Source organism: Camellia sinensis, chromosome 13 (genome assembly GCF_055761805.1).
Source record: "Camellia sinensis isolate YWXY chromosome 13, ASM5576180v1, whole genome shotgun sequence".
Classification (NCBI taxonomy): Eukaryota; Viridiplantae; Streptophyta; class Magnoliopsida; order Ericales; family Theaceae; genus Camellia; species Camellia sinensis.
Window position 1 is genome coordinate 23075076 of NC_138973.1, and position 21421 is coordinate 23096496.

Below are 21421 nucleotides of genomic sequence, written 5' to 3' on the forward strand. Positions count from 1 at the left end.
AAATTCATAAAGTCTTGCCTTCGGGAGCATATCATTTAAAAATTTTGAATGGATATGTACACCCCAAAAAGATTAATGGCAGATATTTGAAGCCTTATTATCTAACCGTGTGAGAAACACAAGGAATGTAATAAGTGCTGAGTGAAAAGAACATGAAAACACTCAAATAATAAATAAGGATTTTATTTTATAATGAGTTGAATACATGCAGCCATAAATTGGCCCAAAAGTTAGTACAATGTTTCAGCTGTTCCTTTACAATAGACTCTTTACTCTTAAGAGATAGGAATAACTGAATGGCAGTAGCCATATTCTGTTTTCGATCAGCCAGTCCTTGGTTAGTGATCTGCAGCTTGGTGGCAGTTCGGTCTAAAGCCTGATTGACTGCTGATAACTCTTCTTCAAGCTAAGCTTTCTTCTCCAATAGTTGAGCTCGAAATTGGAAGACAGAGGAATGTTGCTCTTTCAATTCTGACACTTCAGCATGTATTTGGGAAACAAAACTTTGGTCTCTCAGTAATTTCTCTTTTGTAGCCTTGGCAGCATGACAGATGTTGATGTAAAAGTCAATGGTAGCTGCCGCGCTAAGAAAAATGAAATAGTCATGCTGGATTGCTCAACAACCTTGCAGCATTGAAGGAAGCCATTCTTGATTATAGGCCTTTGTAAGGCTTCGAAGGGGATCCTTGAGAAGGATGTCAGCAACTCTAAACAGTTATCCAAGTCTAATGTAGGCAGGGAAGTCTTACTAGTGGAGGAAGAGCTCTCAAAAATTTTTAAGAGAGAATCAGCTAGGACTAATGGCTCAGATTCATTGTTAGTTGTTGAAGTGGTGGAAGACACGTCAAAAAGGCTAGCTAGTCTAGCTTCAAAAATGTCCACTTCTTCTGTTGACATGGTCAGCGCAGAAAGGGCTCTAATATGAGAAAGAGATTGCTGCATATGGATAGGAGGAGAAGATGAAGTATCCCTACCAGTGTCTATAGTCCTGGCTACCAGTAGGTCAAGAGAAGATGGACTGGAGCTAGGTAGAGATAATGGACAAGGAATTGGTGAGCTACCAGTGTCTTCTCTTCAGGAATCAGCTATCATTGGAGATGAAGTAATAGCTGGAATTTCCTCAGAAGAGGAAGAAACATCAAGGCTTAAAGGGAGAGCGAATTGAGTAGAGTTGAAAGATAGATGGGGAAAGTATGGAGTTAAGCCAAAACATAAGGATGCGGAAATACTTTGCCTTAAGAAAGGTATGGAAAATGTAGGACCAGGGAGTGGGAGTATTATTTGAATTAGCTCTACATTTTGAGGTTTTTCAACTTCAGATGAAACTGAAGAAGTCCTTATTGAGGGAGAAAACAGAGTAATTGTCGCTGCAAAAGAAGAAATACAAAGTAATGTTAAGTCTCAATATCAAGAATTAGAGAAAGGAAAGTGAAGACACGAAAGGAAATTACTGGTTTTAGAAGTGGTGGCAATGATGGGAGAACTACGAAGGGAATAATGCTCAGCAGTGTGTTGCCTTCTCACAGTTTCCCTTTAGATTGTATTAGTAGCAGCAGCTTCATCCCTTAGTTGTTGTTGCTGCCGCCTTTTTTCAGCTCTCTAGAAACAATTATTTATTTAGAGTGTTCGTTCTCCCCTGTTTTGGCAGCTGCCTCACGAGTAAAGTCTTCGACCAAGTCAGAAGGAGAAACAGTCATCTTCTTTCTCTTTTTTCTCTACAGTGGTATTTCCTGCTCTTTCTCTGTCTCTTTCTTTTCAATCTGAGACTCAGACTCCTCAGGAGTGAGTATTAGTTTTTTTTTTCTTTCTCTGCTGGTGTTTGTCTTTGAGAATAGCCAGAGCTTCAGCTCTCTTGGGAGATTTTTCTTGTGGAGACCCTACACCAAGTAATATGAATATGAAGAAAACAAACAGAAAATTCTGAAAAAAATGAAACCTAAAAATGCATACCCTTTTTCGAAGTAGCTCTGGTAACTCTGCAAGGAGGGAGTGAGACTGCATGAATGGTCTTGGTAGCTGTAGAAAGAGAGGAGATGGTCCCGGTTTCTTTTGGTTTAGCCTTAGAAGGCACACCTGGCCCTATTAGTAAATCATAAGGATGTATTGCTAGATGCACTTCCATATTAGCTGTCCACCAATTTTGAAATCTTTTTAAAACTGAGCTAGAGGGGAGGAAGAGGGTAAATTTAAACTTGCTCAAATCTTTCAACAGTTTGAATGTTGCCTCCTCTAGTTTAGATTTGGGTACTCTGTGGTCTCTGGCTATAAGATGGATATTCGAGAGACTGTAGAGTGGAATGGGAATTCCTTGAGCAAGCCTAAATTGCCTGGCAAACTGGGAGGGACAGTATATCTCAGATATGCACTTATAAGCTCGAGGGTTTAAAATACCAATAAAAAGTTCCCTTAGCAACAAAATAGAGGCCCACATATCTTTGTGCGATGGGATTGAACACTGTCTATCAGCCAAGAATGTCCTTAGCGAAGTCGATCTTTTATTGGCATCGAAGGGGCAAAAGAAGGTGACAGCTGGGGAGACAGGAAGCTGGTGAAAAAAAGTAAGATAGTAGGCGAAAGAAGCAGGATAAAGGGCAATTCTAGCATACTTTTCTCCGTAAGCGCTAGGGTCTTGAACTAAGAACTTCAAGCACTGGAGATGTAAATCAGTGAAGTATGCAAAGAGCCAGAGTTGAAGCACCCAGAGGGGACCTTCTTGGTTGATATCAAGAGGTTTCTCACAGAATTGGAAGCAGGCTCTATAGACATGGCCTAAAAGATAAGGGGCGAAGGCTATTCGCTTCTTCAAAACAAGGGCCTTTGCAAGTGGGGAAAACTCAGGCATGATTCGTTGAGATGATGTACAAAAGAGAAATTTACACAACCAATATAAAATAAAAGAGAAGAGTTCTCGATCACTCACAGGGCCCTCCTTTTTATTCTTAGCCTTTACGAAGTCACTGAAGAAAGAATTCAAAGGTGAAAGAGAAAATTTAACTGAAAGGTCTGGATAGCTGGGTGTAAAGGGAGTACCGAGTGGTAAAAGCCCTAAGAGATGACAAATATTAAGAACGGTAGGAGCCATCATACCACACTGAAACTGAAAAAGTTAAAGGCCATATTCCAAAAACAAAAAAGAGTGGCAGGAATCAAAAAAAGGTCTTCAGGAATGATAAACTTGGAAAGACGAAGGGCATCGAGAATACAAAGCTCTTGCAGGTCCCATTCTCTTGCAGGCACAACCTTGTCATACCACTCCTCCGACTCAACCCTCAATGTTGGCCAACAACGGTAAGGTCGGTTCATCGTCCAATTTCCCCAGTCAAGCCCCCCTTCATAGAGAAAAAAGTGGTCCTCCAAACGAGGGTACAAAGCGGGAAGTTGGGTGGGAACCTCTCGAAAGATAAGACCTAGGACATATTCTTGTTTTTCGCTGTAGCAAGGGATAAAGAGGTGTCCGTCTTTGGCACTTAATCCACCAGCTTTAAATTTAGCAATTTCTTCCTCAATACATCTTTTCAAAGCCATTGTTGGGCTTACACATTCGCCAGTTAGTACTTTCAAAGAAGAAGACTCCATTGGTAACGAGCAACAAGAAATGGAGGGTCAGTAGAGATGAAGGGTTTGTATGTTAGGCAAACGAGTGAATTCAAAGCACGAAGTAAAAAGGGTTTTAAAACCTTTGTGTCTGAAAAATATACCCAATCGTTTTAAGTGGGTTGAATTCATAAAGAAGTGTTAAAAGTACGGATACAAAAGGTTTCCCTCAATGGTGATAATTTGGGAGGAAAATGTATCTTAAATACTAATGTTGGCTTCGAAATCAAACTTTTGGCTTCGAAGCCAAGTTTTGGCGCCAAAATCAAGTGACAAACAGTTTCGAAAACAGGAAGTCAACTTCGAAGCACATTCCCCACCTAAGGGTGCAGGAACGCCCAGGTATTTGTTTACTTCAAAAGGATTAAAGACCTTTTTTTTAGGTTTCTTGATGAAAGTAAAATCCTTCAAAGTAGAATTTGAAATACCTTACGGTTAGAAGTTATTTGTTCTAGGTTTCAAACCAATAGTTGGTTTGGTAATATATAGAAGAAATCATTTTTTTTTAGAATAAAACAGTGTAGTTCTTAAAAGAGGTTTTCATGTTTTGGAAAATATAGACTGTTTGTTCGAAGCAAAATTAGTTGATTTGAAATTATTCGATTGTAGTAACCATATGTTGGGGAATTGGATAGATCAAATCAAGTTTCGAAGGACAAAATTAGTGAATTCAAAGCTCTGATTCTGAAAGGAAACCGCCAAAAGTTGTCAAATGCACTCCATAAGTTGGAAAAGTTCAAATTGGGTTTCCAGTATTTCATTGGGTATGATCGAATCAGGATTCGAATGATGAAATTGTTGAATTCGAAGCCCTAAGTTTGTTTGTCTTTGACAAATGGGGTAAAATCAGACCATGCCAAATGAAGAGAAAACATCTTCGTTTTATTAAGGCAAAAGCAATTACATCAAAAAGCCTTCATTGGCTACATATTCAAGTTCATAAAAATAAGGAATAGAATAAATGACAAGGTCATGGAACTTGTTCCAATTATGGTCAATGAACTTCTGTTCCTTCTTCATTCTATCTTCTATCTTCTCCAGGCTAGGCTGCTGAAGTTGATATGTTCTTACTTGATAAAAAAGTTTTTTGGCCTTTATTTCAAACTCTGTTTCTTTCAACCCTTGTTCTATCTCATCCATGTCCAAACCATCCCACCATGCAGAGTCTTTATTCTTGAAATCATCATATTCATCGATGAGGTTCTCTGCGTTATACCAGATATGAACTCGACGGGCTAATATTTGATCCAAAGATCGAGTGATGGCCACAGAAATGTGATGCCAATGAAGAAGCAGTGGGAGTTGGTCTAAAAACATCTGGAGCTCTGCTTAGGTGATAGGGTTGAGGACATGACCCCAAGTCATAACATCACAAGCCCATCGGAAGTTCTTGAGATGAACATCGTCCTCAAGAACATTGAAGGGCAAGTGAGAAAAGGCCGCAAACAAAAGTTGGGCTTGTTGTCGTTGATATTTAGTAGGGAGAGATAGAGGGTTATAGAAGGGGAGAAACTGGTCCTCAAAGAGAGTAAGTCTCAGTTTCTCTATCCAGTGAGGATTTTGTGGGAGAAAAGGTGTAAGAGCTTCCATCTCGAAAGAAAGAGGAAATTAGGGGTTGTTGACGACATCAAGCCAGTTGGAAGAGCAAAGTTTTGCCTTTTGGGCTAAGAATGATGGGCTATATTCTTGAGTCTTTTCTGGATGGCGAGTGGCTTGTACTATCTTCGTAGGCATGGAAAACGTGTTCCATGCCACGAGTAAGTTGTCTTCCAAACGGTGTCGGTGGTCGATGGGTACATATGGGTAAACTACCGAACTCCGAGCAAAGGGAGGGAACATTAGAGGATCAACAAATTCGACGAAATGATGATTGATTCGCTCTCTTAACTTGGACTCCTTAGGTTCTGGCCAGTTTCTCTAACCAGAAGCCCCAGAAGAAGAAGAAGAAGCTATAGCCTCATCCCATGCAGAAGGATTTAGGTCAGAAGAAGAGCTTCCAATATCCACGTTTGCAAAATTTTGGGTTAAAGCATTGTGGACAAAGGGTTCATAATCCAAAGGTTGATAGTTTGCAAAAGCCTCCATGACTTGAATATATGAGGGTAGGTAAAGGTGGCTAATCAATGCATGAAGATTCTTTCGAGGACGAACACCATTATCAAACAACTCTTCATATGCTTGATCGAGGTAAGAAAAAGTCAGCTCGGCCATGAGAGCTGAACTAGTCTTTTCGAATACTGAGATAGTGGGAAAGTTCAAAGGATAGAAGAGAATTTAATGCAAATGTTTATTGATGAATGACGGTTGCATTTCTGAAGATGCAAAACCCATGCACGTTCTAAGATGTGGATAAAATACATTGATCCACTAATATCACCAAGTATTAGGTATATTAGTGTGGGGGGTAATGTTGGCTACATATTTTGTATAGGCCAATCACAGTTCAACACGTGGTAGGATGGGGGCAATACGAGAAGACAATTCAAATCCTCAATCATAATTACACACGTGGCAATTAGTATTGATTATTGTAGATCTGCATAGCACTGAATTAGCAAAGAGATACAAAATGACGTGGCTTTAACGGTTATTCATATATTTGAATTCAAAATCAGAAGGGAAGCCTAACTGCAGACATGGCATAGTGGACCTAACTGTGAAAAAACATAATCAGCGATTATGGAGGGATGGTTCAATGGTTAGAAACGCATTTCGACGGTTATTATTGAGAAGTATAAATAGTAGAGAAGGCCCCAGAAAGAAGCCCCAGACTCAGATTCAAAAAAATCAGTTTTATTCTACTTTATTTTCCTTCAAGTTCTACATTTCTTGTTTTTTACATTTCTGTACTTCAAATTCCTGTACTGCACTTCGTTCATAGGAGTAGTTTCAAGTAGTTTGTTGCTGTAAATTTCTACGAGGCTGAGTTGAATCATTGTAAATTTTTTATTTTTACTTAATGAAATGTTACAATTGTTCTTCATTTAATCGCTATTTGCTTAATTCTCCTAAACAAAGTCACCAGTAAAAGTCCTCTTCATTGAGATTGAAAGAACTAAAACATAATCGTCTGATAGTTGGTTAACAATTTATTTTCTGTAAAGACTGATTGATCCTTACTGACACGTTTAAAATTATAATAATAACATTCAAAAGCCAAAAAAAACTAACAAATTTACCCAACAATATTTGATTAATTTATTATTATTATCATATTATTTTGTTTCCCTCTCAGTAAAGTGCGAATTGCAAATTGCGAACACTATTCACTCGAATCACTTGGTAGATGTCGCTGGACAGTGACTCACGGCGAGAGAGAGAGAGAGAAGCCGAATATACCTTCCAACACACATAAATATTGCTTAATAAAGCACAAAACCAGTACCTGAATGCTCCCTCGCCTGAGTCTCCTTCTCCTTCGCACCTTCCCCCGCGATCTCATGGCGGCGCGTGTCGCTTCACGCGCCTTCTCCACCGCCGCCTATTTCCGCCGTTCACCGACTCTCTTCCCTTCTTCTTCCGTCTGTTTTCATGCCTCGTCCTTGTGTTCGGATTCTTCGGTGTTTGGTGGAAGGCTCAGTGCTTTGCGCTGCGAAGATCGGAGCATTTCGAAGGTATTTGCGTCCCAGAGAGGGTATAGGAAGGTGCGGCGTCGTCCGGCGAAGAGTCGTAAGGAGAAGGAGTTGGAGCTCAATGTCGATATTTGCATCGAAGAACAATTGCCCGACGATTCCGAAATTCTGGTATCTCCTTCCTTATCTCTCTGTATTTGCATCTTAGTTTTGTTTTGACATTGATGATCGAGTGACAATGTGTAGGAATTTGAAAATTTTAGGTTGTTCCATTTAGGTTGAAAATTCTGAATGAGTTGCTGTAAACTAGTGAATTTGGAGAATTTGGGAGGAAGTAAATTAAACTAACTGCATATTTGATTCTTGATAGAGGCAAGTGATGTGCATTATGAACTGGAAGAGAGGGTATACCAAAGCACTGTTTTTTAACTTAATATTTTATTTCTATACTGGATTTGGAGGCTGCAAATGGCGAATTGGGGCACTATGTCGCATATTTTGAGGCTGATTGAGTAGGAAAGTTTCAATTTTGTTGCTCTCACAGATGCTTAATAATTAGAAAAAATTTAAAAAGCATGGTAAACAAGGTTTTCATCGTAAGACTGTTTTGTAGATTGTAATAAAACCCCCATCACAAAAGGAAAGAAAGGTTTCAGCACTACTTTGGACTACAGGTTCTAATAGCATTTATATTTCCGTAGCTTTGATAGAGCGGGGTGGCCGAAATGATTCATGTGAATTGGGACACGGAGCTTGGTTTGGTTTATGAATTTTGATATCCATACCAGTTTAGAAATCAAGCTGGATATTGCCATTTTACCCTTGAAGCAATCAAAGTGAATAAGAGCTTGTGTCCAGATAAAACTTCGTTGAATTGCGAGGAAAATGTAACATCTAGATGCTGCGCTTAAGGAGTGGAGCAAATTGAAAACCAGTGCGATGCTGACACTTTATGAAGTATATATGTCTTCAGAAAAAGAAGTCCCAATGTGTCTGGAATTTGATATTTATTGCTGTTGTGGATAAACTAAATTAAAATAATCATAATCATAAAAATTTCAAGGAGGAGCTGAATCACATGTATATATTCTTTCATTATTCACCCCATAGCAGTACATTTTCTCCTTTCCCTTCTTAATCACCTTGTGGAAGTGATCTAATCTGAAATTGGATCACCAAAGCATTTACTTAAGCTACTAGTTCGATTTGCTCATTATCCAAACTGTTTACTATAGACATTAATAATCTGTTGACTGTTGTTGATTGCTGATTTAAATATTTTGTATATGTGCTTATTTTTCTGCACATGTTGCAGGGTATTGCAGAAATGCTCCGTCTAAATGTTCCAATGGCAATGAAGTTGGCATTTGATAGTCTAAAAAATTCAGAGTACAAAACAAGAGAACCCGCTGTAGATGACGTTGGCTGTTTTGATACTGTTGAGTTGTCAGTACTTCTTTGCAATGATGAGTTCATTCGCAAACTCAACAAGGAATGGAGGGATGAGGACCATGCCACTGATGTTCTTTCCATGTCGCAACATGTCCCCGAACTTAAGCTTCCAATTGTAAGAGCTCAATTCATTGCATGTGTAATCTGTTTCAAGTAGCAAATTTGACATGCTTTTTCTTTCTGCAGCTCATGTTGGGTGACATTGTAATTTCTGTTGAGACAGCTGCAAGGCAAGCAGAGGAAAGAGGGCACACTCTTATTGATGAGATACGGATACTCTTGGTTGGTTCAACAATATCTTAGTTAATATACTCATGAATAATGAATGCATACCTATATACTTAACTCTTTGTTCACTCTAGTATATGTCTACTTGTCTTGAAATGGGTGGGACTGCCTCTTTTCCCTGCATTGCATTCCTCTTTCGATAGTTTGAGATTCAGTTACTCTCTGGTTCTTGCTGATCTCAAAAACAGAGCAGATATTGATATTGCAAGAATGAAGTTTTAAATAATCAAATTGTAGGTAATAGACTGGTCAGACTCTCAGACTACTGAAGCAAATATCCTGGTTTTTAATTTGTTAAGACAAAGCATCCTATAGGTGTTATTGGTTACACTGCACCAATATCAAGATATTTAAAATGGTGGAGCATATGCTGTTGGTTTGAAGATATTATGAAAACCAACCTCCTATAAGCAACCCCCTCCCCCCTTCTAGAGAGAGAAAAAGGACTGACAATTTTTCGTTGCATAGGACTAATGCTGCGGCCATTTGTATTGCGTTACCTCATGTCTTATGTGGAGTGATAAAATTTTGATTTGCTTGTAATTTTAGTAGAATAGTCACAGACAAGTGAATAAATGACACAAAAATAAATGGGAATGTAAAAACAGTGTGTCAACTGTTTTCAGTTTATAATAAACTTTTTATGCCTGGAAGTTAATTATCCTAAAGAGAGAACTTTAATTTCTGTAATTTCGTGCAGGTACATGGGTTGTTACATCTATTGGGATTTGATCATGAGATTAGTGATGAAGCTGAGGCAGAAATGGAGGAGGAAGAGGAACTGCTTTTGAAGAGTCTTGGGTGGAAGGGGAAAGGATTAATTCAGAGTGCAAATGATGCTGAAACCAATGGAATGCCTCATATAGATAATCCAGATGGTAATTTCATTGTTATCAATTCTAACATTACAACCATCTTGGCCAACAAAGCTTCCTCTTGGATAGTTACATTCTTTATTCATTTTGAAGCTATATTTGCATGTGTGTGAGATTGCAGAGAGAATCTTACACATGAATTGTTAAAAGACAGGAAGAAAGAAGGCAGTCTTCGATTTTACAAACCAAAGTTTAGCTATATCTTCTGTGATATGGATGGTGAGACCACTCTGAACTGCCTCTGTTATTAATGTTCTCTAGATCTTTTCTTTTGCCTATATTGATTTCTCATTCAAATACAAGGCACACTGCTGAACAGTCAAAGCCAAGTTTCTTCAACTACTGCAAAAGCTTTGAGAGAGGCCTTGTCAAGGGGTGTCAAAGTGGTGATAGCCACTGGTAAGGTAAGGGCAGATGAGATTTACCCAAGTTTTTTACTCATTGTTATGTTTTTCATTCTGTTAGGTAGTGTTTCTTGGTTGACACATTCTTTTTATCCATTGGTTAATTTAATTTTTGGGAACAGACTCGCCCAGCTGTGATAAGTGCTTTAAAGATGGTAGACTTGGCAGGAAAAGAAGGCATTATTTCAGAGTTTTCCCCTGGAGTCTTCTTACAGGTCTTTCTCTTCCCGTTTATTCTATTCATATTTTGCTTGTTTGATGTATGTAGGATAAATGCCACCTGTGCTACTAAGGTCTCTGAAACCATAGGTATGTCATAATACTTTTTTGGTATGAAGGTAGGTTGTTGGCAAAAGAGTAACCTTAGGAAGTATGGGAGCTGTATGTACTAAAGGTTCTATAGGTTGCTTTGTGAGGGCTTTATGCATTGAAGGTTCTATAGGTTTTTCAGATGAGGACAGCCTAATATTGTACAATCACAAAGAAATTAAGAGGGAAGGGGAGGTTAAGAATAAGAGAGAGACACCTTGGAGTCATACATTCTGAATAAAGCTATTGGGCTGCAATTTCTCAGGAAGGGACTTTTAGCTTCTCAATTGAAGAGCATTTCTCAATAGGTTATACTTACAACACTATTCAAGACTTAAAGCCTCAACAACACCCTTGATGCAAACTAATTTGAATTATGTAATTTTCCTGAGCTAGAATATGCCCCAGATGACAGAGAAATCCTTTTAATATTTAGGTCAGTTAACTTGCTTAAATGGTTTGAGCAGGTCCTGCTGGTGACCTCTAATAGATATCCACGTAAACTTGGAAGGCTTCCTACAGTAGACATGAAAATTGCAAATTTTTGGGGATTAACAATTAACACAATGTAACTAAGGAGCCAAGCACCTATAATGATACCTTCTTGTGGACTTAACATGCAATGAATTGGGCATCACTACATCTTGATTGATTATGTGCTTGGACTTCATAATTTCTATTGGTTGAAAGCATTTGACCCAGTCGAGTTAGGTTCTTGTTGCAATTACTTGCATATCATCTTGTTTTGAGCTAATTTTGAGTTTCCCAGGACACAGAATAAGATATTTAGAATATTTCAGTTTCTGGCTCTTCTTTAATAATGTTTTTCCATCCAATTGGAACAATATTTTTATGCAAGGTGAAACTTGAATCAATTCCATTTCCATCCACACTGTTAATAATAGAATTCCTAGACTATCAGTATTGATGAAATGAAATGTTAGCAACATCTACTATGATGGTTAACACCTACTAGTTGCAGCATCTAATATGAAGCATACATGGTAAACACCTGCTAGCCCAAGTACCTAGCGTTGGCAAATGTTGTATGGAAGCTTCAAGGAAAACATGATGCCCATTGATATTGCACATAGTTTTGTTTTATGCATTCTTGAAATGTTCTTTCTATCCCAAGTTGTTGGTTACGTTTACTCTATGTTGTCTTTTGTTATTAATTTTCTAATTGATTCCAGGGATTGCTTGTTTATGGTAGACAAGGTCGGGAGATCTTTAGAAGGAATTTGGATACTGATGTCTGCAGAGAGGTACTTTTTATTTTATTAAATTGTGTCTCTTCTATTTCTCCCACATTATCCGTGTCCACCAGATATCTGTGTTACATGGACTCGCCGGTTTAGGATAGAGTACCCGTGTCGACACGACACGACACGACACGGGTGCGGGTGTGAGATATGTGTCAGATTCGGCATGGTTTTCTCGGACACGGCTGACATGAGAGGAAAAAAAAAGAAGGGTTGTTGAGAGAGAGAGAGGGGGGGGCTGAAACTCACCTTTGCGAAGCAAGATCAAAGTGTGAACCCTAGTTGCGAACTAGACCGAATCAAAGGAGATCGGAAAACCAACATCTTAAAGTCGATTCCACCCTAGGGCTTCGATTCCCCTTTGGTCTCTCTCTCTTCTATCTTCCCTTCTTCTCTCTCTCTCTCTCTCTTTTCTTCTTTGAATCTGACTTCTCTTTCTCTCCGTTCTATTTCTCTGCTTCCTAGTTATAAATGATAGTAATATAATAATATATAATATTCACTCAAAAAAATATTGTATAATATAATAGATTATAAATATTATAATTTTTATGTCTAAAATAAAAATAATTTATTTTATCATATATAATATAATTTATTTTATATCTAAAATAATTTTTATAATTTATTATTTATATTTTATTTGTTATTTTTTTTTAACAAAATTTGTTATTCCTTAACTTTTTTAACTCATCTTCATATAATAAATATGTTTTAAAAAATAACTATTTAACGTATTTCCATACCTGTATCCAACTTTGGATCCGTATCCACGTATCCCCAGTTTTTAATTTTGAAGTGTCTGACCCTTAGATACGCACCCACACCCGACATCCACACCCGAGTCCGTGTAACATAGCCGGATATAACATGGGTAAGATTGTGTGATACGTGTCCAACACTTGTACCCAATTTAGACACTCGGATCCTTTAATTTGTTACAATATATGAGAAGAAGAAATTCGCATTTGTTAGTAAAGCAATATTTTTAGCCTTTCACATGAATTAGATATAGAAATTTCTTATTTTTTTTTAATCCTATTTAATTTTAAGTATATTTCTATATAATTTATAACATTTCATGTGAAAATATTATATAATATGGAATATATATGTGTATATAACGTGTCCTCCACACCCATATCTAATTTGGATATGTATCCCAAGATTTTAAGATTTAAATTTATGAAGGTTGGACGCTTGGATACACATCCACACCTGCTACTCGTACCCAAGTCCATGTAACATAGGTATTAATTGAATTTTCTGGAGGTCCCATGTTTAGTTTTTCAATAACATTGTTATTATGGTATGGCAAAGAAAAGTTAGGAAAATAACTTATTTTATTGCGAATCAATGTTACTGTTGCTTTGCCCACAGTTGGAAATATAATGTGCATTGTATTAATAGAAACAGTGGCCTCTTTCTGCTCAGCTGTGCTGGGATGTTGGGCTGTAATTTTCTTGTTCCAAACTTTGTCAACCATATTATCTGAGGCTAGAATCAGACTTCTGCTGCTGGGTCTAGTCTTAAGTGACAAGGTGCCCACATAGTGTGTTGGTGGCGATTACGTAATTTGTGTGCTTCTTAATTGGTTGCTTCAGACAGTTTATTAGTCATTCTAAGTGGTCTATAAATAACAATAAAAATTCATAATTATAAATTCATTTAAGAAATTTAGCCTCAAGATTTATTTATTTATTTATTTTTCTACATTCAATTAAGCAGGTTACCTACAAGTAATTAAATAATAATATTTTTGAAAACTATTTTTGTATTGAAAATATGCAGGTTACAATGGGTGACATGTCCCAGCATGACCTAGTGGAAAAAAAATTTAATTAAGTTAATAAATTGAGCCACTTTTTCTAGTGTGTTCGACATCTGTCCAAAGCGTATGTCTAACACATGTCCGTGCTTCATGGACCACCATGTAACCTACAACATCTGTTTCAACATAATAAAAAAAAAAATAGTTTTTTTTTTTTGAGTACCTTGCTTATGATGCTGGATTGTAATTTATTGTGATTGCTAATACTTATGCTACTTTGATTTCTTGTGATGTATGGATTGAATAAACAAAAAAAAAAAAAAAAATTTCTTAAAAGGTGTATGATTTACAACTTCATTTTATCACTTTTGAATCTTTGATGGAATGCAATTATTATGTGAATGATATCTTGATGTTTAAGCCATGGAATATATGGATTTTCAATTTTAGTTAGTGTTATGTTGCAATATTTTTTTATTATCTTTAAATAAAATGTTCAAATATATGGAAAAAATATATAGATGATATATTTTGCATGTATCCCTTCTGTGTCCTGTTCTATATTTTTTAAAAATTTACATGTCGGCTTCATGTTCGTGTTTGGGCTTCTTAGATCATTCATATAACTACTAAACTAAACCAAACCAAACCAAGCCTTAAGTCCCATCAAATGGGGTCGGTTATATGAATCTTTCTTCTCAACGCGGTCCTATCAAAGGCCATTTCGTTAGTCAAATTAAGTAGATTCATATCTCTATTTACAACGCTAACTAATGTTAATTTAGACCTACTCCGTCCGCTAACACTTCCATCTAAAGTTATAGCATCGCATCTCTTCACTATTGCCTCTATTGGTCTCTGTAGAATATGACCAAACCATCTCAATCAATTCTCTCTCAACTTATCTTCTATTGGTGCTACTCCTACTCATTTCCGAATACACTTATTCCTAATTCTGTCTTGTCTAGTCTTGCCACACACCTTAGCATCCTCATCTCAGCATGTTGTTTCTTGGTTGCCTAACACTCCGTCCCATACAACATCGCTGGTCAAATAGCCGTTCTATAGAACTTACCTTTTAGTCTAGTGGGTATTCGTTTATCGCACAGTACCCCAGACGCACTTCTCCACTTACGCCATCCCGCCTTAATCCTATGGGCCACATCCGCATCAATCTCCCCCGCTGTTGTGATAATCGACCTTAAATAACAAAAATGTTCACTCTTAGGTAGTTCTTGGTTCTCAATCTTCATTTCTCTTCTGCTTTCATTGTTACTGTTACTAAATTTACATTCCATATAGTCTGTCTTAGTTCTGCTTATCCGAAATTCTTTAAATTCAAGAGCTTTTCTTCAAATCTCTAATTTTGTGTTTACTCATTCTCTAGTCTCATCCACTAGCACGATATCGTCTGCAAAAAGTATATACCATGGCGGTTCATCCTGAATATTTCTTGTCAATTCATCCATAACTAAAGCAAAAAGATAAGGACTTAAGGTAAATCCTTAGTGTAACCCTACAGTGATGAAAAATTCATTTGTCTCTCCAACAGGCGATCTAATAGTGGTCACCACCCCTTCATACATGTCCCTAATCACATCAATGTAACTTTTTGTCACCTCTTTCTTCTCTAACACCCACCATATGATATCCCGGAGCACTCTATTATATGCTTTCTCAAGATCGATAAACACCATATGAATGTCTATTTTTTTTTTTTTTTTTATACTTTTCTATAACTCTCCTCAAAAGATAGATCATTTCCATTGTTGACTTGCCAGGCATAAACTCAAATTGATTCTCTAACACATCTGTTATATCTCGCGATCGGTGTTCCATCACCCTCTCCTACACTTTCATTATATGACACATTAGCTTGATTCCTCTATAGTTGTTGCAATTCTGGACATCTCCTTTATTCTTAGAGATTGGCACTAAAATACTCTTCCTCCACTCATCTGGCATGTTCCTAGTTAACAAAATTTTGCTAAACAACCTTGTCAACCAAGCAATCCCTTTTTCACCCAAACACTTCCAAGCTTCAATAGGGATATCATCGGGTCCTAAAGTCTTATTTGATTTCATTTTCTTAAGTGCAATCTCTATTTCAAAGTTCTTAATCCTGTGATAGGACCTAGATACCTTGACAAGGATCAGAAAATTTATACGAGGCATGAGGGACAGTTATGCTTATTTAGATTATTCTCTCTCTCTCTCTCTTGTGATCGGTTAGATAATTCTTGTTCTATATTTGTGGAGAAGTTAAATATTATGTTTCTGTATTGCAGGCATTTCTCTACTCTCTGGAGAATAAAATTCCACTTATTGCATTCAGTGAGGATCGTTGCTTAACATTATTTGATCACCCTCTTGTGGACACACTTCATACTATATATCATGAGCCAAAGGTACCCGATTCACTGATTTGTTTATTTTTTCCGCGCACACCATAACTGTTTCAGTGAATGCCTATGTGGGTTACTTGGTTACACGGTTCACATGAAACCTTTGTGCAGGCGGAGGTCATGCCATCAATTGAGGACCTCTTGGCTGGTGTTGACATACAGGTATGCTGTTAAAATTGGCAGTTTTGTTGTTTTGGGCTCACACTGACCATAGCATAAAGTGGCACAAATATTTAACACAGAGTTTCTAAATGTAACCAATTCTCACAAACACAGCCATGCACATATTTCATTTGGACAGCAAGGAAACTGAATTGGATTGTTGCGCCGCTATTGACTGACTAGTCACTTTTACTCCGTTTCTGTTAAATAATGGTTTATTGTAATTAAATCCTTTTAAGAGATGTAAATGGATTTGTGTCTATAAGCAGATCCTGTTAAAATGCAAATTATTTATACTTGTTCTGTATTTCTTCTGTTAAGAATGGAGTGAGAATTAGTGGTTGTCGTATATGTATGTCCATACGTTATCACTGGATGGAAAACATTGTCCTAGTAGGTTCATTTCTCTTGATGATCAAGTTAAGAACGAACCAAGATAATAATTTATGATTATTGTTGTTCTGGTTTCTCTTGTTGTGACCCATGATCATCCAAATACACAGAAGCTGATCTTCTTAGACACTGCTGAGGGAGTGGCTACTACTCTGCGACCTTACTGGTCAGAAGCAACAAGAGATCGTGCTACTGTTGTGCAAGCTGTGCCAGATATGCTCGAAATTGTACCCTCTGGAACTTCAAAAGGGAGTGGAGTAAAAATGTTGCTTGATCATTTGGGTGTCACTGCAAATGAGGTGTGTGGCAACAATTTTCTTTTCTTGTCCAATTTTTTACAATTTTATTTATTAAAAAAAAAAAATTCTCGACATTTCTCCTGGAGTCTGAGTTTCCATTAACAGGAAATAAGAAAAAGAGGTCAATAACACTATTTCTCTTAACCTTTTGCCCATTAGTTGTTGAAGGAAAATGAGCTCTATTAGAAACCGTTTATCTTGCAAAATATATTTTCCCTCACATTGTTGCCTATGTTTTCTGCTTGATTATGCATTGTATCAGAATACTTTCAGGCAGATTTTTCATTCTATTTTTCCTAATATTGCAACTTCCATGCATAGTTTATTATTTGTAGCAATTTAGTTTTAAAGCTAGTCTATGTTAATTTATTTTATATTTGCTTGAAATGGTTTTCAGCTTCTTTTTCTGTCATTTATTTGGATCACTGGTAAATGTAGAAAGAATAATATTCCATATTTGTGACCATTTGAACTTTTTTCCCAAATTTAGGCACTTTTGAACTTATTTCCCAAACTGAGGTTGTTTCATAAAGTTGAGTTTTGAAAACACAACTTCAACCCTGAAGTCATGAAAACACAATTTTAATGAATTTTACAATATGTTGTTAATTAAAGTCTTTTGACAAGCCTTAAAAAATGACTTAGCAAACAACATAGATTTGAGAAGTAAGTTCAAAAGTGCTTGGGTTTGGGAATTTAAAATGATTTTCTGTTGTCCTCAATGTTGAAGATATAGGTATATTAATTCCATTCAATTAATTTTTTTTTGGCATTTGTTGTTAGATAATGGCTATTGGTGATGGCGAAAATGATATCGAGATGCTTGAATTGGCATCTCTGGGCATTGCTCTCAGTAATGGATCAGACAAGACAAAAGCCGTAGCTGACGTGATCGGTGTCAGCAACGATGAAGATGGAGTGGCTGATGCCATTTACCGTTGCACATTCTGAGCTTTCAGGTTCAAGCAATCATAAATTTAGGATGGACTGAGTGGCTTCTTGTTATAGTTAGGCACGAACGATGCTCAATATTTTTCATCTAATTTATTATCCTACTTTCAGTTGGAAAGGATGAATTTTATACCAGCCTAGTAATAGGTGAGAAAAATTGGTGTCCATTTTTTTCTTAGTGAATGAAAATGTAATAGTTAATAATTTATAGGTGATTCTATTTTTTTTCTGTGGAATCGATGTATTTCTTAATAAGATCCTGTGACAATAGGTCTACAAATACTATTTTTATTTTTACGAGTACGAATTGATCAATTTTATGGCAAATGAGTTTGCTTTCCAAGTTTTGTTTGTTTAGTTTTTTCCTGTGTACCAAAAAACATGTTTTTGGAAACAAATTTTACAACCAAAAATATATTTATGAAAAATAAAAAAATGGTTGCTTGTGTTTATGAGAACACAAAAAATAAAATAAAAATAAAGAAAGAAAATTATATGGGGCAAACCAAACCTATGCCATAATTTTTGAGAATTTGGAAAATATTTTAATATTATTTACTAAATATGGAATATTTTAGGAAGAGAAACCAAGAGAATACTCGTTAACGAAATGCATATATAAATTTGCTTTTTGTCACAAATTAATAGATTGTGATCTTCTCTATCATTTAATAAAAAAGAGAAAAAAAAAAAAACACAAGAAAAAAACGGATCGTGATTATCTCCATCATTTAAAAAGAAAAGAAAAGATGTTAAGGCTCAATATTTAGAATTTCGATTTTGTAAATGAAATGTGGCGAAGTACATGAATTTAACTATAGAAAAGTTTTTTTAGTCATCAAAAAAAAGAAGAAGAAAAAAAGTGTTGAATTAGGTTTGGTTAAAAATTATTGGAATGAAGTTTGGGAGCCTTTTTTTGCATACCTATCATTTTCTTTAAAATGTGGCAAACTACATTAATTTTATTTTATTTTTGCCCTTCAAATAAAAAAAAGAAGTTTGGGAGCCTTTTTGCATAGAAGTGGAGAGACACATTGGTCCTCAGGAGTCCTAATAGTTTCCATCCAAAGAGAGATCGAAAAAATAGGCTAACCACCAACACCATCCAAATTGGGTTAGTTATTAAAAAAATAAATAAAAAAGGACACCATTTTTAAACAAAACCGATCTCTGACTCTCTCTTTCGCTCTCTGCTTTTTGTTTTTCTTCTTAGTTTGGTTTCATTTTCTTGAGAAGAATTTAATCAGAGCAATCATGGGGGTTTCGGCTGATGCTGGACTCGTGAATGCTGAAAACTGCACCCAAAGGTATGGATATATGTACATATATTTACATGTGTGTGTATTTGTATAGACACGTTTGGTTGATGAGAAAATAAAGGAAAAAGAATGCAAAAATGGAAAGAAAAAAAAATAAAATTTGGGCCGCTTTGATATATCTCAATAGTAGCATAGTAACGTTATGTGCATACAGTAAAATAAATATGAACATAAAAATAAGTGTGCATAGTCTAGATTCGTTCTGGATATGATATCTAGATTGAATTTGAGTAATTCATGATTCAAATATCATTTTGAATTTTTCAAAAATGAAGAAAATAAAAATAACAATGATTCAAATTTCTCTTTTCTTCACTTCTTTCTTTCCCCAAAGGAGGGTCAATGAAGTCATCTTGTTTGTGTGTCATAATTTATTAGTTTCATTTGGGTGTTGATACTTGACACTGTAATTGAATTGAATATTGATTTTTAGTTTGAAATTGCTTTCTTTTTTTCTTTTTCTTTTTGTGTGTGTGTGTTTGCTAATTTTGCAGCAAGTGTACGTGAGGGGTTCAAGGCAGCTGCCATAACTTGCATTGCCAGTGCCGTGCCTACTGTATATATATGCTATCTCTTCATTCCTATTATTTTTTCAATTTGTTTCGTAGATGACAATTATAACTGTCATTTTTGCACACAATGCATCATGTGTGTGGTAGTGTTCTAGTATATTATGTATATATATATATCATATAAATTTTTTATTTTTTTGCCCCTTCTTTATTAATATCAGTTGGCTGCTGTTCGCACGATTCCTTGGGCAAAGGCTAACATCAACCATACGGGTCACGCACTCATCATATCAGCACAGCAGGTATGCTATGCTCACAACCTAGCATATATTTTGCCAACTATTTCATCACGTTCTAATTTTTATTTATTTGATTTGATTTATTTATTTATTTATTTTCTAGTTATCTGAATGAACAATCTGTCTTGCTTTCTCTTCATAGTTTGCGATTTTTTTGTGGGTTTTTTTTCTCTAGCAAAGCTGTTCCAATCTTGATAACAACGAGAGATAGTGAATTGAAGAATCCAAGAAATAGCATCGATTTGTCAGCCAAAACATTGTTGTTAAACTCAGTCATTGTCAATACATTTGAAAGAGCAGTACAAAATAATATGGAAAAAAAAAAAAAAATTCATGATCATATATTATCCAAATTGGAATATTGTAAGAATTAATGTTTGTCCTGTTTTTTAATTGCACGTACAACTTCCATTGCTGCATACTTTGTTACAACGGACAAAACCATCTTAAAAACTGCGAGGAAAAACGCATATGACAGAGCCCCTTAGTATGCAAGATCCATACATGCAGGTATTACAAAGCAATTGTTTTTTTATGTACAAATTAATATGTACTTTTAGTATTGGAGTATCGCAGTATTGCTCATTTTTGTGACGGTGTATGCTCATTGTTGACACAATTCAAGTGTCTAGCGTTGGTAATCATTGTTGTTGTTAATCTCTTAATTCATGACAACAGAAAAATAGAGACGTCAATTGATAACAATTGTGGTTTAACAAAATATTTCTAGATGTGTGAGAAATTGGAGTTACAGTTGGAAACTAAAAAGAAGAAGATTGAGATCAAGAGAGTAAAAAAGGAAGAGCAGAGAACGGTGACTTTCTCCGCCAAGGTCTCTCAATAGATGTATTTATAATTTATTTTTTTATTTTATTTATTAAAGTCAGTGCATAAGCACGATCCATTCGCACCAATAGTAAAAATAATTCTGAGAGAAACAGAAAAATTATGAGAAGCAGAGAGACATGGGATCTGGAAAGAAGAAGATTGAGATAAAAAAATTCCGATCTCTCACCAACACCAACATTGTTATCCTCACCTTCTCCCCCACCGACTGCCCCTACACAACGGGCCCTCCTTCGATGCCGTTGTTGATTGCTACCTCAACGTCATTGCTGCCACCGACAGCATAAGGAATGTAAAGTCTTGGATGGATTGGAGCAAATGAGTCCCTCTCCTATTTATAGGTAATTTAGGCCTTTGTAGAACATTTTAGAATGGACAAATTACGACGATAGCCCCTGTATTTTATCTCGTGTCATTTTGGTCACCGTATTTTCAATTGGCTCGATTTTGATTGTAAGTTTATGATTTTGTGTCAATTTGGTCTAATTGATTACAATACTTAGCATTTTTTTTTATATAAAAAATACGCACATAAGTGTCATGTGCCATATTTTTAAGGACAAAATTATAAATTTACTCAACTAAGTTAGTTAACCTCAACCAATTTAGTGATAATTTTCTTTAAAAAATACTAACGATATTATTAATTGGACCAAATTGAAACAAAATCTAAAATTAAGGTCTAAGTTTAGCCAATTGAGAGTATAA

The 21421-nt window shown here is 36.0% G+C and overlaps 1 protein-coding gene across 1 annotated transcript; it reads left to right on the forward strand.

Annotated features, from left to right (window-relative positions):
- The first annotated feature begins 6794 nt into the window (after positions 1–6794).
- Positions 6795–18080, forward strand: LOC114299457 (haloacid dehalogenase-like hydrolase family protein). Its single transcript, XM_028244195.2, has 12 exons — positions 6795–7337; positions 8482–8733; positions 8805–8900; positions 9607–9784; positions 9932–10000; positions 10085–10185; positions 10308–10400; positions 11688–11759; positions 15816–15935; positions 16044–16094; positions 16598–16786; positions 17570–18080. The coding sequence occupies exons 1-12, from the start codon at positions 6984–6986 to the stop codon at positions 17735–17737; spliced, it is 1743 nt and encodes a 580-aa protein (XP_028099996.1). The 5' UTR covers positions 6795–6983; the 3' UTR covers positions 17738–18080.
- Positions 18081–21421: the final 3341 nt, after the last annotated feature.